At 40.8% G+C, this 18,318-nt stretch overlaps 2 protein-coding genes across 3 annotated transcripts in view; both read left to right on the forward strand.

Annotated features, from left to right (window-relative positions):
* Positions 1-5,345, forward strand: part of pyroxd2 (pyridine nucleotide-disulphide oxidoreductase domain 2) — a 7,015-nt gene extending 1,670 nt beyond the window's left edge. The window contains exons 4-16 of the mRNA XM_035172726.2: positions 298-371; positions 450-605; positions 726-879; positions 1,002-1,063; positions 1,150-1,247; positions 1,456-1,597; positions 1,715-1,849; positions 1,935-2,007; positions 2,657-2,810; positions 3,723-3,874; positions 4,165-4,271; positions 4,633-4,753; positions 5,000-5,345. Of these exons, the coding sequence (XP_035028617.1) occupies positions 298-371; positions 450-605; positions 726-879; positions 1,002-1,063; positions 1,150-1,247; positions 1,456-1,597; positions 1,715-1,849; positions 1,935-2,007; positions 2,657-2,810; positions 3,723-3,874; positions 4,165-4,271; positions 4,633-4,753; positions 5,000-5,070 (1,499 nt within the window). The 3' untranslated portion in view covers positions 5,071-5,345. The remainder of the gene's footprint in view (positions 1-297; positions 372-449; positions 606-725; positions 880-1,001; positions 1,064-1,149; positions 1,248-1,455; positions 1,598-1,714; positions 1,850-1,934; positions 2,008-2,656; positions 2,811-3,722; positions 3,875-4,164; positions 4,272-4,632; positions 4,754-4,999) is intronic.
* A 2,012-nt stretch (positions 5,346-7,357) lies between these two features.
* Positions 7,358-17,010, forward strand: zgc:123010 (uncharacterized protein LOC641500 homolog). 2 transcript variants are annotated; one of them, XM_035172848.2, is made up of 16 exons: positions 7,358-7,545; positions 10,250-10,332; positions 10,437-10,517; positions 10,635-10,691; positions 10,782-10,994; positions 11,152-11,265; positions 12,267-12,315; positions 12,508-12,598; positions 12,697-12,838; positions 12,974-13,078; positions 13,256-13,349; positions 13,497-13,530; positions 13,764-13,841; positions 14,038-14,140; positions 14,235-14,359; positions 14,473-17,010. In XM_035172848.2, exons 1-16 carry the CDS (start codon positions 7,488-7,490, stop codon positions 14,606-14,608), a joined length of 1,563 nt encoding a protein of 520 aa, XP_035028739.1. In that variant the 5' UTR covers positions 7,358-7,487; the 3' UTR covers positions 14,609-17,010. The 2 variants fall into 2 exon arrangements, with proteins under 2 accessions (XP_035028739.1, XP_035028740.1); XM_035172849.2 differs by having other exon boundaries at positions 13,767-13,841.
* The last annotated feature ends 1,308 nt before the right edge of the window (positions 17,011-18,318 follow it).

Genomic DNA, 18,318 nt, shown 5'->3' on the forward strand with positions numbered 1-18,318 from the left:
TGCTTGTTTATCTCAGTACTGATGTACTATACACTGGACCTACTTATAATTAACAGATAGTGTTATTTGGAATATCCAGTCTAACAGACACAAACAAACCCAAAATTGTTAGCAAGGCTCGATACCCATAGAAGTAAGCAAAGACATATTCTGTAATTTGGGTGAACTGACCCTTTAATTGTAGAACATGTATAAACACAGCAAATGAATGGTGTGGGTAATACACTGTTCTGTATTTCTAAAATGCTCACGTGTTTGTAGCTTCATACACTCTTCATACAACACTTTTGTGTGCAGGTTTCCGCTTCTCCAGATGTTCCTATTTGCTCAGTTTGTTACGACCACACATATACAGAGACCTGGAGCTCAAGGTAAACACAGATAATAATCCTAATAATAATAATACAATGGAAAAACAATTGTTTTCATCTTTGTGTATTTCTATTCAGAAACATGGGCTGAAGGTGTATATGAGAGACCCACATGCCTTCACCCCCATGTTGGAGGAGGGGGTGAACGGTGCTCCGCCCAGGTCTCTCACCCTGGGCTCAGACCTGGCCATGAACCAGAGGGAGATAGGCAAGTTCTCACAGAAGGATGCTAAGGTGATATAAGCGTTATGACAGCCTCAGCAAATGGTTGACAGTATTTACAACCCTTGTTACAGCAGTATGATGTGACACGGACTCATCCTCGTTACTCATTCTTTGACAATGATGTAACAGGCTTTCCCAGATTTTGTTGCACACCTTGAGAAGCTAGCAGGAGCCATTCAGCCTCTCTTGGATGCTCCTCCTGTCAACATTCCAGAGCTCACCTCTGGATCCCTGAGGAAGAGGCTGGCTGCAGCAAAAACGCTGATGCCTCTGGCCAAATGTGGTGTGTTGGTGGATGCATGCTTGTGCAATTCACTTTTATATTTGTGATGCTAGAATAAAAAGAAGATTTACGATATACTAATTTTGTTTCGTGAAGTAGCTGAGTCCTGTTATGTTTTATAGGTCTGAAACTGGGCAGAAATATTCCAGACATGTATGAGATTATAACCGCACCAATAATGAAGGTTTGTTATAAGTTAACGAAAAATGCGGCATTTCCCCCCCATTTTCTATTTGCTGTATTATGACTAACTCCTGTTTTGTGTCATAGATTCTCAATCGGTGGTTTGACTCGGAGCCACTGAGAGCGACGCTGGCTACTGATGCTGTGATCGGAGCCATGACCAGTCCAAGTAATCCTGGTAGTGGGTGAGACACATTTGAAGGCACCCTGTTTCACACACACACACACACACACACACACACACACACACACACACACACACACACACACACACACACACACACACACACACACACACACACACACACACACACACACACACCGCTCACAATTATCTGCAAAGGATTCAACAATGACCTCTAAAAAGCTGAATTGTATGGTCTTTCCTTGAAGGTATGTGCTTTTACACCATGTGATGGGAGAGCTGGAGAAGGAGAAAGGAGCATGGGGTTATGTGGAGGGAGGAATGGGAGGCGTGTCTGAGGCTATTGCCAGCGCTGCTCAATCCTACGGAGTTGACATTTTCACAGAGAAGGTAGAATGGTTTGATTAAATACTGTTGAATTGTTGCAGTTAATTTTGTGCGTTAATATGAATTATATTCTAACAAGTGTATATTGTATATTTATGCATACGTGTCTAAATTTTGCAGGATGTAGGGCAGGTCCTTGTTGGTTCAGATGGTGCTGCCAGAGGGGTGGTGCTAAAAGATGGCACAGAGATCTCCAGTAAAGTAGTTTTATCAAACGCTACACCTTATGTCACCTTCAAAAACCTCACGCCACAGGTAACGGAGAAATATCAACAACACACCTAACCATGCCACAATATAATATATTAACTTCATTCTGACTTCCTGTTTTTTATTGTAGGCTGCACTTTCTCCAGAGTTTATCAAAGCCGTCGACCAGATAGACTACACGTCGCCTGTCACCAAGATCAATGGTAAATCTGTAACTCTACACCACAAATACTGAAAAGAAAAATGTTCAAGTAGTTGGGAATTGAGTTTTTTGTCAGTATTTTGTGGATGTTAAAACATTTTTTATTATATTTCCAGTGGTATATGTTAATACATACAGTTGATTTAATGTAAAAGATCGGATTTCAAAATAAAAGTTTGGAAAGTAAAAAGTAAGAATGGAAGAGTATATATTTAACATCAAAGTTAGTGGAGTGGAGGATGGGTTTTGGAGGAGTAGCCGGACATACAAACAGATAAACACACACACAAACCATTCCCCACTCATAGTAGTAGGATTATTGCAGCGTAAGATCAGGTCACTGCCTCGATCCTGAAGTTTCAAAGTGTATAAAATTGTAAAGCCCGAAAAAAATCGGTGTGCTGCGATTTGTAGCTGTGGCTTGTTAATTACAGTAGAGCCTGAGCTTCAGGGCTTTAGTCCTGATCCTTTGCAGCGCATTGCTTCTTAAACATAATCATAGTCTTTTCTGTTTCGAGGAAATTATCTTAGCTTTAGGGTGAAGGAATGGAGCAGTTGGAGCACAACATGCTGCATGAATTACCCCGATCCTAATTCAAGGTGGAGATACGTTAGAATGAACACTGATTCTGTGTCATGTTGCTTTACAGTGGCTGTGGACAAACTACCAAACTTCTTAGCATCTCCTACACCAGATGGTAAACCCGGACCCCACCATCAGTGCTCCATTCATCTCAACTGTGAAAGCGTGGAGTTGCTAGAGACGGCATACAAAGAGGCCATGAATGGACGTCCCTCAGTGAGGTACATACAGTATATCTCTACCATGGTCCCGCACAGCATAGGGGTAAAGTTGCCTGGGATTAATAATAAAGAGTAATAATACATTTTAGTTATATAGCAGGTTCAAGCTTAAGCACAAAGTACTTTCCAAAGAAATGCAATAGTAGAGTCTGTAGATCTTATCTGAGCACGTAGCTGTTCCAGAGACGAGATACAGTAACTATAAAAGCGTCAATGGGACAGCTCAAAGTTTTTGAATAGCTGACCTTAGGGGCCTGGTTGGGCTACAATCAACCAACCAACCAGCCAACCAACCAACCAACCAACCAGCTAACCACCAATCAAGTTGTATTTGAATGCCCGTATTCACACATCACAATTAGCCTTATACGGTGTGACATCCTCTGCCTTTAACCCTCAACAAGAGTAAGAATGAACTACCAAAGAAAACCTGTAGTAACCTCAGAGAAAGCTGTAAGTGAGGGATCCCTCTCCCAGGACGGATAGAAGTGCAATAGATGTCACATGTAACAGAGCACATCAACTAAATAACAATATTTACAACATTTATAAGAAGAGACAGTGTCCAGCTCAAATGGAGAGGTGTATCAATGTTTAAAGTAGTTGAGATAAATGCGATCTAAATTTAATGCTCGGCCAGTGCAGTGATGCTAAAACTGGGGTGATACGACAAAGGTTTTCATCTTTTTTCTTGAACTGTCTGTATGTCAGTTAATAAAGTTTGTTTGCAGACTGCTGACCGTTTGATATCAGGCATCACATATTTACATTACAAACTTGAATATTTAGTATTTTTTTCTTATATTCCCAAATGTATATATATTATCTCCTCATTTCCCATATTTTCCTCAACATCTCACCCTTCCTCTGCTTTCCACCATATCCGCCCATCATGCTCCCCTCCTCTTGCAGACCCATGCTGGAGATGACCATCCCCTCAGTGCTGGATCCTACTCTGGCTCCCCCTGGCTGCCACGTTGTGTCCCTGTTCACCCAATTCACCCCCTACCACATAGAAGGCAGAGAGTGGACTGACCAGGACAGAGAGGCCTTCGCCGACACGGGTTGGACATTAAAAAAATCATCCAGGATTTCTTATAGCTCCAAGGGCTGAAGTTATGCATTTCTGCTACATTTACAATTACTCAAGTGCACAAGTTCTAGCATGTTTAGCTGAAAGCTGAACTTAAACATATGTTTTTCATTTTTTAAGGGAAACTATCACTTACAGTCATAAACTTTTTAAATGGTAACAATTATTTTCCAATAACTAACAAATAGTGTTAAAAGGATAGACTCTTCTATAATGTATTATGACTGATCTGATAAAGTATGGTTTTCTGTGTCCTTTCAGCATTTGACTGGGTGGAGCAGTATGCCCCAGGGTTCAAAAAGTCTGTTGTGGGAAGAGACATCTTGGCTCCGCCTGACCTGGAGAGGATCTTTGGGCTGACTGGAGGGGTATACACCAAATTTACACATTGTAGAACTGAGCAGCAGATTGTAAACGTTGATACGCAGCTTATTTGTTTAACACAACTGACTGTTTAGTGGATGAGGAAGTAATCTGAGTCTTCTGCCAATCTCCACACAGGCACAGACGTGTTGTATACGCTGTTAATGGATACGGATAGTTTAACCCCAACACACGAGTCAGAATCAAAGTTCACATCAACTGTGTAAAGTGACACTAACTCCCCAGTGGTGTTTGCCTCTATTTCTGAGAACTTGGGAAGTGGCAGGGTCTCTTTCTCATAATAATAAAAAGAACAATAAAACAAGATAAGAAAGAAAAGTTAATATTTCTGTTTCTTCTTTACAGAATATCTTTCATGGATCAATGTCCCTGGACCAGCTCTACCTAGCACGACCTTTTCCCTTTCTCTCAGACTATCGGTCCCCAATTAAAGGGCTGTATCTGTGTGGCAGTGGCTGTCATCCAGGTTTGCTTTAAATTTTCAACCCTAAGATGAGCACCGACTTTGTTGTCAATTATGTGGTTCTGATTTGTTGTCTTGTGTTAGAAGTCAATGAACCTTTGACCATTCAGATCAAATCTTATCCTCACTGCTGATGATAAAGGGATGAAATCATGTGGTGGTGTCAGGTGGCTGAGTAAGCTGCTTCAGATTTTTCTACGCAGAGCGAGGTTGATTAATTCTCATTTTGTCTGTTCAATGCTTCTCTAGGTGGTGGTGTGATGGGCTCTCCCGGATGGAACGCAGCGCTCACTGTCATCGCTGACCTGAAACGTCACTGAAACACCTGACCGCATCAGTGCGTGGTCCCTTCAACAACATTCAATCTCTTTTTTATATCTGATTCATGTGAATTTTACACTCTTTATACTAGTAACTCTCCTGACATTTAACATCAGTGCAATACTACCACACAATCCTCCTGGTCTGATGCCATGTAACTGAGCAAGCAACAAATCACCAAAGTGTCTTTGAGAAGAACTGATACTTGAAATCATAATAAAAATGATAACGGAGCCTTTTATAACCTTTGTCAAATAAATTCTAATGATTGCAAGCAAATGCGTCTAATTTTCCTTGAAAAACGTATTCACTCCAAACGGACTGATTGGTCATTTTATGTTATACAGGTAGAAAACCGATAGATATTTTCACAGAGGAAAATTTTGACTTGACATTATAGGAACATGTAGATCTGACCTGCTCAGTAATGGATGAGCGTGTACTGTCGCTTTAAGACGCAGCCCTGTGGAATTAATGGCATTAAATTATTAGGGCCCTGAGCACCGACAGTGCGGAGGCCCTATTGCTTTTCGTTTATTCAGGCAAATGAATCACATTTTTGATGGCTTGAACATACTCCGAAACAGTGAAATTTGTATGAATCATCATAAAAACACTGTCCATACATTGTCCAATCAACTCCAAACTGGACATGTATGACAAGAGTCCCGGCCTGATGACATCTACACTGACTTAAAATCAGAGCGCCCCCTGGTGGAAAAAGGAAATGTCTTGTTTTTTGCACGTCTTACACTTTGATGTATTCCTCCTCGTCCATTGACCACAACCATGTCAAACTTTGTCAGAAGGGCCTCAAGACATTGATGATGAGGTCTTATGGAAACTGTGTTAGTGGCGTGGCTTCAAATTTCAACGTGTCGCCGTGACACACGGAATTGCTGTAACTTCAGTGTAAATTATTTAATCTCCGTCAAACTACATGTGTGTAAAAACAGCCCCTGTCATTTACACCATGTTTTAGCCTTAATGTCAGCTGATATCTTCCCGACGAGGTGCATTCAGGGACCGTCGGAAATGCTATCATCCTCTAGCTTAGCCACTTCTGGTGGACTTTAAGGGTTAAAACACGTTAGAGTCGAATATGAATGTCTGGAGGAATGTTATGTTTTAGTTGTTGTTTTATTACGTCTGAAGATAGGTCACTAATGTCTTCAATTGTATTGGATTCGGCTGCTACACCGTTTACCCCTGAAACTCCAAAAATGTCCTCACCCACCCCTCCATCAGCATAGGGGTGAGTAGAACTATCCCTTTAGGCTGAAAGAATAACACTTGTTTTGTGACTTACTATTTAACTCCACCCAGGCTTTATATAAGAGAACACTTCGAAGGATTCATTAAGCAAAGAATGCATTGCTGTCAGTTTGCTTTAATGCAGTGTCAGTGGTCATAGATTCTTTTGATGGCTTAGACTGTTGCAAATATGAAAAATGTATACGATCTGAAGAAAAACAAGAGTGTTTTTGACCTGAACAGATCTATTAGTCTGTATGTAGTGATAGTGATAGTGATCGCACCAACTACTACAAAAGGAGGTAAGACTCGTTTTACAACTTTAATTTGATTTACATAAAATTTCCCTGTGTGGTCTACACTTGATGGCATGGACCATAATGAGTGATTAATGGGCGTGGTCCAGCACTGCGTGACAGATGCAGGAAGTAACTTAATTAGAGATTAAAGGTATTTATTTGTATTTACACCTCATCTTTTGTTATTCACTATGATAAGTGCTGAGCCACTAATTAATGAATGGGTGTGTACTTCCCCTTCCTGTGCGATATTAACAACAGCATTAAATCCTCATTATTATTATTAGCAGTAGTAGTAGTGGAAGTAGTAGTATTGTTATAATATTAAATTCATGATTAAAGGTATTTGTATTAACACCTTATCTGTTGTTAGTGCAGCTCTGTGGCATTAATATTGGCTTTAAATCCTAATTATTATAATAATGGTTATTATTATTGTTGCTGCTGTTATAACATTTAATTAGATATTAAAACTTCTTGTATTTACTGTGATAAGGACCTGTCAGTAGGGTCAGTAATGGATGAGGGTGTACTGTCCCTTTAAGACGCAGCTCTGAGGTATTAATATTGCCTTCAAATCCTCATGATTATTATTATTATAATCATTATTATAATATTATAATTATTATTATTATTGTTATTATTGTTATTATTATTTAAAATGTTCTGGATGAGGGTGTACTGTCCCTTTAAGACGCAGCTCAGGGTGGACCAGCCGTTTGACGTTCCGGAAGTGGACTAAACCAAAGAGTCCCGCAGATTCGATACCGATTGTCCCGATCGAAACAAACGTGTCTAGACCAGCCGCTTACAGAAATTCGTGTGAATATCTTTTGGGGTGACACTTGAGACGATAATGCTGGATGGTTGCGCTCATGAAGTTCACCAGAGATATCTGCAGGCTCTTGGGACTCGGGAGCGGTAAGAAACGTCCCACTTTTCAAAAACTTTTTTCTAAAGTCGCTCTCAAGTTTAAAAAACGACCACACGAAGTGATAATGAAACGCGTGTGTGACAATCGAAACTGTTGTGGATACGCAACGCTGCGTTCGGGCAAATGGCTCGTTCGTGGCTGTTTTCGCCGCTGAGTCGATTCCTTGGTAAAACAATGAAAGTTCCCCCTCCTGCCAGTTACACCCTGGCTTCCACCGCTTTCGAATTCTTTGGCAGTTGGCTCCATTAAGTTGTTGTAATGCCGCACAATCAACACGTGAACACACGAAGCAAGTAATAACAAACTAATACGTGTAATAATACATTGTGTAGCAGGAGATGTGTAAAAAGGCCCCCCGAACTAACGGCCCCCCTGCTACATATTGGTATGACAACAATGCCTCAAATAGGTGGTAAAAGCCCTGGAGCCCTGGGGTACATGCTACGTGGAGATATATGATTGACTACGTGTGTGTTCATCCAGAGATGTGTGACGTGTGTGCGTGTGTTTAAAAGTTGTGTGTGTTCAAAGTTGTGTGTGTGTGGTTAATGTTCACAGTTCACCTTGTTCCTCTTCTTGGTTCTCCATGTGTGTTTAGTTTCCCAGTAACATAGGCAGCAGTGCAGGCTGTAGTTTACTGACTTATACACAGTCAAAACCGCATCGGAGGCAGATCAGCATCACACAAACTGCCTCGTATTGCATCTAATCTATGTATTTGAGAGTATTCTGCTACAATAATGGGTCCAGAGTTACTCACATCAGAGTGAAAACTGAGTACTTTCCCTCTGTTTTGTGGCATTTTGTGACAGAGAGTAGTCATTTCACAAATTGTCCATGCCATTTAAACTTCCTACAGACCCCTTGGGCTCTTTGTTTTAGAAGCACATGGTTTACTCTGCTCATTACTACTTTTAATGTTGTGCAAACACCTGTCTTTAAAAGTTCGTTTTAAAAATCACATAAAGCCCCTGACATGAGGTTGTAGTGATTGCTTCAACGGTTGCGTCATGTTCCCCATCTCTCTCTGCACAACTCTGTAGAAGAAGTAGAAGAGAAAATAGAAACCGTGAAGCTGATTTCCTGTTTTAAAGCTCCAGTCGGTGATGGTGATGATGCTCTGTAATTTTATGCATTCCTGTGGAAAGAGCTCACCTTTCAGCCGAACACTAATCTAGGCAGCCTCCTTGAAGAGGAGAAACAGAGACTCTATTGTTGCTGTTGTCCATAGATCTTGGATCATTTATTTGTTAGGAGAACATTCCGTTATACTGAAGATTTTGACCAAAAGCTTGATTCAGCGAAAGGGATGGAGTGTGTTCTTAGACAGTTGTGGTTGTTGTTGTTGTTGACGACACAGACAGCTGAAACTCCCTCCACCTTTTATGTATATTTTGAAACACCAACTCATTTGGACTTAATTTGACAGATGTGGAAAAACATGGACTAAAAGTACACATTTCATTTACTGACTTTTTTATAATCATTCTATTTATCTAATCTTATTTTAGTACATTTAAGTCAATTTGTTGGCACTGTTAAAATGACAAGGTCCTCATATCCCAGAGAGATATTGAGGAGGGCCAGGGGCAGCTTGTGTGCATTTCCCTGCAATAAATGATCTATATTCAATGCATTGGGCCTGCACATCAAGAGGAAAACTGTAATGAGCAGTAGTAGAATCACAAACATTATGACCATTGCCTCATGATGAGTCACAGCATGAGTCACAAACCAGTTTTAAACATGTCTCTATTGTGGAAATATTCATAGTCAAGTGATATGTTTCTTTTTGTCTTGAGGTTTGTTTGCTGCTATTGGGCCTAAATCAGCTACAGGGTTTGATCTGACCAATGCCCCCGCCCCCCCCCCAACACACAAGCACACACATGTGCACACACTCACACGCTGATATCCAGGGCAGTGTTTTTTGTCTATGGTATTTTTCGACCAGTTTCTAAGAAAAGATATGGTGTTCTCACACAGCACTGCCCGAGTCAGCTGTGTGTTGCACATTGGGCCTGTGGCAGTGGAAAAGTGAGATTAAACATCTCTCTCTCTCATTGAACAGTTCTGTGTGCATGTTTTAGACTCTTCCTGGTTCTTTTTTAAACAAACCACTCAATGTCTGTTATATATTAGTTTCTCTATCGACTGTGACAGTGGTTTGACTTGCAAGTAAGGAAGGAGCAACATGTTTTATTTACATAGTCAATGGTTTTTCTGGTTGTCAGGTTGACACACTCGCAGGAGTCTGCCATGTCACTTTACTGACATTCCACAGGGAAATGTTATTGCAAATCATATTGATTTCAAGTTAAAGATTTACATTGAATGCAAAGAGAAGTTTCATGAGATCAAATGCTTTCCATCTCATCTTCCATATGCATCAAGCATTAGGTTGGAGCGTTATTCCCCTTTTATGGGCAGGGTGCTGAAATTAAATTTGAGACGAGCTGTTCGAGCAGCGTTGCGGAGCAGAAGAACAAATGCCTCTTACACATTAATATTTGATGGAGCAGAACCAGCATACATACTGACTTGCTGGAGAGATTTTTCTTAAATGCCGTATCAATATAACACAGCTATAGAGTCATATTAAGTCATTTTGTTCTTTAGAAAACACTAAAGTCAGCAGAAAACAGTGTAATCAGGCTCAGAGGAGTTAATGTGCTGTGTATTTCCCAACAGGCCCCCCTGTCCAGCAGCAGGAAACGCCGATGGACTGTGGTGCAGCAACCCCTGACGCAAGGGATGATGCCACTTTGTCACAGGTAATCAAATAGTGTCAGACTGACAATGTCAGGACTGCAATGTCAGGACTGCAAGGGTGAAGGTACAACTTGCAAAGCTGAATTCACTGTGTGTGTTTGTTTAGGATGCCTTAAATGGAGAGGAAGATTTGAGCGAGGAGGAGAAGGTCAGACGGAAGGCAGAGCGACGCAAAGCCAAGAGGAAGGTTAGGGAACGAATCCTTACACCCTTTAAAGATACACATTTGTCGCCATATTTAATAAGTGAAGTCTACTTTGCTACATATGATGGGTGATATGTGAAGTACTGCATCTTGTTTCAGCGCCGTCGGAAACGTAAGAAGCAGGAGCAGGTGAAGCAAAATGAGAATGCTGAGCAGGTAACAGTCACATTATTTATCCTGGGAATGCACTCAGCCTTTACTGTTATACACAATACATATATATAATTATATGCGCCGACATGCTAGGATGACGAAGACGAGGAGGGAGGTGCAGAGTCTGAACTGGACGAGAGCGAGTCGGATGCAGAGGTTGGGGCTGAGGAGGAGAAACCGAGAGAGCAAAAAGAGGAGAAAAAGGAGGCAAAGTCGTCTGCCTTGCTGAAAAGTGCCGCTGCTCCAGTCATCCCTCCGCCAGGAATCAAAGCAAATGAGAAGAGCAACGGCAGACCCACTGAAGAGGTAGGGCCACTGTACTGGAGTGTTATGTATGTATATCTCCTCTGTTGCTATCATTTTAGTTATTAGCCATTGGCGCTCAACTCCAAAACACCTGTATGCTTGGAGTCCTGGATGACACATGACTGAACTGCAATGACTTTGTCCTTCTCTCCCACAGGAGCCTGAATGGGACGTGAGCTGTGCCTTCTTTGCTAACGCTGCTAGCCATATCAAACCCAAAGGATCAAGTCGCAAGTCCAAAGAAAATAAGGAGAACGAGGCCAGGAGAGAGGTGAATGAATGCTAATGCAAAATGAGAAGGAAAAGCTAGAGGTCCTGTCATAACTTTCCATCTCCCAGTGGCATGAGGGTTGTTTTTACCAGCAGCTCAGCAGGAATGAGTTGACAGACCTCTGATAATCGCCATCGATAATCATAATCATCCATTGTTGTTGAGCAGTCAAATAAATGAAGAGTTGTTACTAGAAAGCAGTGACATGACAACAGTTGTTCAGGGTGAGAGAACAAGAGAAAGCACAGTTATACCCTACATCGGTTTTCAATGACTACATCCTCTACTCTCTCCTGTTATTACATGCAATAGGTCAAATGGTCAAGAAATAATCTTTCTAATTGATCATAATTTTTGTCTTATTTGTTCGTCACTCACATAATTTTGTATTCTATATTTAAATCTGGATAACTTTCCTCAAAAATCAACACAGTGGCCAAATGTAATTATTCTAATACCCGTTATCTCAACACATAAATTCAGCTCGTAGGTATAATGGTGTGATTTATGTCAGGTCGGCCTCAAATTTCTGGCCTGAATTTGTTCAGTCTGTCCCTGGTTGCATCATTGCAGTCATCATTGCGTCTGGCAGCTCTAAAGTCCGATGTGTGGCTAAGTGGACCTTGGACCATGAAAGAACGAGAACTACTATGTCACAGCTGTAGCATGAAGCTTAGACCTCGGTCCTTAGTGTCTTGAATCAGGCTAATCCCAAGGGCAGCAGCCTAATGGTCCGAATGGCGTGTCATTCCCCGACTCTCTCACCCAGTTTCTGGTCTCTTCTTCACCATCTCTGTCAAAAAGAGGCAAAAATAAAAATACTTAACAAAACTATAATGTCTATATGTCCATATGCATTCCTTTGTCAGTAGGAAATGCGTTTATATAGTTTATGCATTTAAATTGGAAAGGTAAACCTTATATCCTTTCCAGAACTTAATGAACAAGCACATTTGCACAGCTGTGAACATGAACTGATGAAAAAAGTATTTGTCTTGCAGACAAATGGAACTGACACAACCACAACCAAGAAAAGCGCATCACTGACAGGTAAGAAATGTGTTTTTTTTCCAAAAAAAGCAGCATCGATAACCAGCCTTTTAAAAGCATTTAAGCGTTGGAGGAAATTGCTGATCACAAGTATCCCTGACTGTCAGAGTGCAGCGCTGCATTCAGTCAAGCACTCAAGCTGGCGACTCACCAGAGAATAATGTACAAGCATTTTTCTCTTGTTTCTCGCAGAAAAAGGGATAAAGCTGGTGCAAGAGGGGCAGTATGCACAAGCAGTCATTATGTTTACAGATGCCATCAAATGTGATCCAAAGGATAACAGGTACATCATGATTTGTTTGAAGCAAAGGATTTAGCCTTATTATTTAAGACACATTTAACATCATCAACATCATTTTGCTTTTTTTTTTAATTATGCAGGTTCTTTGGGAATCGCTCCTATTGCTACTACTGCTTGGAGCAATACCCGCAAGCCTTGGCAGACGCCGAACGCTCAATTCAGTTGGCTCCAGACTGGCCCAAAGGACATTTCCGCAAGGGCAGTGCTCTCATGGGCATGAAGGTGTGTAAAGGTTACCGTGGTCATGTGATACAGCTTGTAATTAAAACTATATCTACTGAATAGCCTCATGTTTAAGCCTTTGTGGTAAGGTTTGCTTGTACTAACTGACTTTGTGGGTCTTTGTGTGTTTTGTAGCGGTACAGTGAGGCAGAGAAGGCTATGGAGCAGGTGCTAAAACTGGACAAAGACTGTGAGGAGGCTGCCAATGACCTCATTAACTGTAAAGTGCTGCAGTTGATGGTAAAAACACCCACAAACTATATGTTAGAGGTGTTTCCTGTAAGATTATTAGCTGTGAATTGTACACATTTTTGAAGCAAGATTATTCTGCTAAATTAGTCCTTTGGATTTAAAGCTTGATTCCTGTGATTGTATTTTTATGATTTGTCTTAAATTTTTTCTCTGTTCTTTCCACAGGATCTTGGTTTTGAAGAAATGCAAAGCGTCCAACTGCTGGAGAAATTTTCAACCGTGCAGGCAGTTCAGACCGCTTGTTTGGATGCAGCCAGGGGTAAGAACACGTGTACAAATATGATTAAAAAGAGGCTTGTGTTTTCTCTTTGTAACACTGCAGAGCAGTAATGTATAGAAGAGCCTGGATGCCAAGATCATACAGTTTTTGTTTACATTCTGTTGATAAAACGCCTTTGTTTTCCAGCTGGGGGTCAGGATCCATCAGTTGTGCAACCTGGGTACGTAGGTGACTGTTTGTTTGTCCGATCAAAGCTATTGGTAATACAGGTTAGGAGCCTCTCTTGTGGCTAAGATAGATTCTGTCCACCTTGGTTTACGCATTTGTTTTGTAGTTTGTCACACTTTACATGTTCTATTGATGAAGTATCATTGATTGATTGATGTATTTAGACTTTTTTAATGTATTTTGTAATGTTTTTAGTTTCATTCTGTCTCTTTCTCCTTCCTCCAGAAGCCCTTGTCCATCTCTCTGGGTAGGAAATGTGACGACGGAGCTATCGGAAAAACATTTATGGGACCTTTTTAAAATGTACGACCCCCAGAATATTTCATACTTATGAGTTGAGATCAGATCAGTAATCAAATGACTTGATAGACATTTCAGCAAACACTAGTGTTCTACGTCTCTGAACAGAAACACGGATATAATATAATATAATATATATATAATATTTAACCAAAGTGGTTATCGACTTGTCTGTTAAGTTGTTTGCTTTACATTGCAGGCATGGTGAGATAGAGAGTATTCGTGTGCTGCATGAGAGATTCTGTGCCTTCGTCAACTTCAAGAATGCAAACATGGCATCTCGCGCAATGGAGAAACTAAATGTGAGCATATACTGTACCTGGTTCTCCCGTCTCAATCTGTTTTTAAAGAACATGGTTACAGCGTTAACAGCTGCGTGTATGCTTCCTATTACAGGGTTATTGTATTGAGAATACGCGCTTAGTGGTGCGCTACCCTGACCGTCGCACTCAGAGGGTCCTCCCCATTCCACTTAAGACCGTTCTCCCAGTCACACAGCAGGCAGGAGCAGCTGCTACTGGGTAAGATGCACTTCAGCCTCATTGTAGAAACTCTCATTTTAATTTCTTTTATACTTAATAAAGCTCTGTGTTCCTCTCTAATCTCTGCATGTGTAACCTTCCTCTCTGCCCAGACCTCGACGACGTGGTCCAGTGAACGGAGACGAGTGTTACTTCTGGAGAACCACTGGCTGCCATTTTGGGGACAAATGCCGCTACAAACACATTCCTGATCAGAAAAGCAAGGACAGGAAGCCCTGGCAGCCTTGAGCTCTGTTTACTCTCTGCCTCAGTAATGTGCAGGAAACTGGGATAACACAGACAGAGCCACAGGACTGGATCTGGTTTTCTGGGCTAAGAATTTTAAGTGTGGCAGAACGGACCAGAGGAGTCAGATGGATGAGAGTCAGCACTTGGGCTGAAGGGCTGGGATAGTCCCACGTGTGCCTCAAAGAACCAGGAGTATGAAGGTTTTTATTTCAACCAAAGACTATACTGTAGCATCAAAATCCCCTGATAAAGTATTTGTTTCAGATGAAAACCTTCATATTTGTAGTTCCTCATGGTGCACAGTGTCCTGTTCCTTCTCTAAGAGGTACAGCTGCCCCCTCCCCCCACCCCCTTTACGAAAGACGGAGGAAGTGAAACTGCCGGGATTCGTTGGAGAAAAGTAAAGACTCTGCCATGTGACAAAGCAATAAAAGGAGTCTGCATGGATTTTGCAGGCCAAGGCTTTTCAGTGATGATCCTGGTGACCTTCCTTCTTTCACAGGTCATGAAGCAGTGTTCCTCCCCATTTTAAATGTACAGTAACTTCATAATTATGACTTTAAGTCTGTGAACCAGATTAATTTTTTACAGTTTAGGTTTATCAGAGATTCACAACTGCTCACATCATTCTGCGGTTCATACTTGGGCTCCATTTTCTTACATTTTGTCTCTGTGCCAATACCAGCACATTGTCCCCCAGACCAAAGACTTGCAAACAGACGTACTTATGACTTCAACTCAGTTCAGTTCCTCCCGTAGCTTGGCAAGGTTTTTCTTTAAGCCAGTAAACATCAGAGATCCAGAGAGGTGCCTTCACTATGTGGTATGTAGCCTTTAGTTAAAACGATCAACAGTGGGCTACTGGACATCAAGACCCACAGACTGAACTTGAGGGATTGCAGGATTGTATGTATTATTGCATGAATTAAATGTATATGTCACTTTATTTACTTACTGGCTGCCCTATAGTTGAACAATTGAATACACACACTGCGTGTCTGAGTTGCGTAGGACCTATTGTCCTTTAATAATAATACCTGTCGGGTGTAGAAGAAGAAATACAAACACCTGACAATGTCATGCAGTCTAGTGGAATACAAACCGTCTTTATGAGGGCTGGAGTGTTCACCATGTAGGTGGGACTCTGTCAGAGAGGTGGTGGTAATTCTGAGGCCTTAGTTTTTGGTTTTGTTGTGGAGGATTGTATGAAATGTCAAGTGTCAAGTTCTTTACTTCTCCCCGACTCTTCAGAAAGCAGCAATCTGTTTACACGAAAAAAACAACCTTCATTCATTCATTTATCTCAGCATTAGTATTGGCAATGTGCTTTCTTGGTATTTTTGCTTCGAATACGTCACAGTGCTTTTTGTCTATGCAAATGAAAAGTGCCAGTTCGATTGTTATTTCTCTCTCTCTCGCTCTCTCTCTCTCTGACTCACATACAGACACACACCCACAGCGCCTCCTGCATTAATAGTCAGTTTTTTTAAGGTTGTTAATGTCAATGACTGACGTAAATCGTGTTTTCTTTGACAAACTAGTGTACTATGAGACAGTGCCTTACAAAAAAAAAAAACCACTCAGTCGTGTGCATGTGTCTTTAAGGGCCATGTGTGTTTACACGATCCATTAACAGAAGTTTTGAACCTTGAAAATCAGTATTTTTGACCTTATGGCCTCCTTCTCAGTATTTCAGTGAACCAAAGAATGCTTCACCTGACAGCTCCGCAGTGAAAACAGCTTTGTTCTTTCCCAAGTTTCAACACTAGACTGAACATTCGGCATGTGTCTAACATTTACAGCCATGACACCTGGTTTAAATCCACACTACATTCACTTGTAAACTACACACAGCATTGTGAGAGTATTTATTACTTTATTTATATCGGAGTTTTTCTTTTCTTTTTCTTTTTTACAACAGACCTTGGAAGCGAAATTTAGCTTAGAAACTTTAGTCTGTATTTTATGTTAAGGGAAATGCTTAGGTCTGGCTGTAGAGTCCAGCGTTAAAAACTGTCACATGCTTCCACTTCTGCTTTTCTCATTACTCTGTCTTGTGGCTAAAACTTGTGAAAAAGGAATTGGACCGCAAACTTTCAAACTGCACTTGTATATTTTGCTTGTTTCTTATTTGACTGGTGCTGCACAGTTTATTTAATTTTGCAGACTTGAAATGCATTGGAAATCACCATCGGTTATTTTAATTTACCATCAGGCTCTTTGTTAGGTTTTTAAAAATTCTTATTACCCACTTTTAAACTGTGTCAGGAAAATGCATAATTAATCATAATGTACACACTGATCAACCAGAGCACTGCAATCCTGTTAATCCCCCAAATATTTTGTATTGTCACACTGCAAAGAAGAGTATTTTATATTTAATAAATGAACTACCTATACCACATATGTCTGATTCTATACATACCTAATGGCACAAATTGTGGATAAAATGAGTTTTGTTGTTTTCCACAAGATGGCAGTATTGCACTTGAAACATGTCAGCAGTTTATGCAATGAATCTTTTTTGGAGTTTCAGGAACCATTCATCTTTTTTGGAGTTTCCGGAACCAAAACGTTTCCCAAAATTATTCCTCATGCTCAAAACCACCAAGAAGTAAATCAAAGCAGGCCGGGTCGGTGCGGGGGGAATATGGTAACCCTGTCATCACTAGAAGAAGACACTTGTGTGGCCGGCATGAAAGAAAGATGAGGGATCCTGTGACCACGCAGACCAGTGAGAGATGGAGACATGACTAACATTACTGAGGACGTGTGGGAAAAGCAACCATTGTGCCGCAGATGACATTGTGAATATAGAGAAACTGTGGCCTGACGCCACCTGCGAATGTGTGAGAGAGCAAGACGCTGCAAAATTAAAGGGACCCTCTGCCAATTTTACACATACAGTTTAGTTTACTGTTTAGAATGAGAAATTTACAGTGTGTGAAAGTAATTGTATCAAGTAAAAAACTATGATAATGTCATCAGGGTTGTCTCAGCTTTGGCTGAAGATGTAAACATTTCAACAGAACACCTACATTAAAAGACAAGAGGTGTAGGGTTTGGAAGAAGAGGGAATTCACAAAGGAAGCAGGGGTGGTTGAATTAAAGAAGCTTTCGAGATGCATTATGGGATATGTAGGATCCAGGGTTTTTTAAGCTTGAGCTGGATATGTTTGCCTCCACTGTGAAGATTTTTTACTTTTTTAATTCCCCGATGTGTTAATGAAGTACAATTTAAAACTGCAATAATATTAATAATGCTTTATTTAAAGAGCCCTTTTCAAAATCCATGTTACAAAGTGCTTCACTATGGCAGCAAAATAAAACAGACTAATCCTTATTCCATCAGAAAAAGTCTGTTTTAAATGGAACAGGTTCAGACATTTTGATGCATAATTACCATGAGGAAAACAGAAATGGGGAAATTAAAACTCAAATAAAATCAGGGAAGCCAGTGAAGTCTTAAGAAAAGAATTGAAATACATCACTGACTCGACTGACCTTATCTCCCCAGGCAGGCAGTATGCAATTCCTTAAAAGTTATTGATTTTAGTCTGAATGGTTATTTAAAATGTTTCTGTCATTGCATATCAGATTTAAGTGGGTGTGTGAGGGTGTACACGCTTAACACTCTGCATTTTAACCCCAGTTCAGGTCATGTTTGGCTTACAGTCAAATGTTTGCCACCTTCAGGTTGAGGCGACGAT

The sequence above is a fragment of the Hippoglossus stenolepis genome, chromosome 12 (genome assembly GCF_022539355.2).
Source record: "Hippoglossus stenolepis isolate QCI-W04-F060 chromosome 12, HSTE1.2, whole genome shotgun sequence".
Classification (NCBI taxonomy): domain Eukaryota; kingdom Metazoa; phylum Chordata; class Actinopteri; order Pleuronectiformes; family Pleuronectidae; genus Hippoglossus; species Hippoglossus stenolepis.

What these genes read in the sequence shown, in the direction of transcription:
- zgc:123010 (XM_035172848.2), top strand. Translation starts at nt 7,488, where the DNA reads ATGGTTGCGCTCATGAAGTTCACCAGAGATATCTGCAGGCTCTTGGGA. An exon ending in ATGATGCCACTTTGTCACAG is followed by an intron (nt 10,333 to 10,436) that starts GTAATCAAATAG and finishes GTGTTTGTTTAG; the next exon opens with GATGCCTTAAATGGAGAGGA. An exon ending in TTATGGGACCTTTTTAAAAT is followed by an intron (nt 13,842 to 14,037) that starts GTACGACCCCCA and finishes TTTACATTGCAG; the next exon opens with GCATGGTGAGATAGAGAGTA.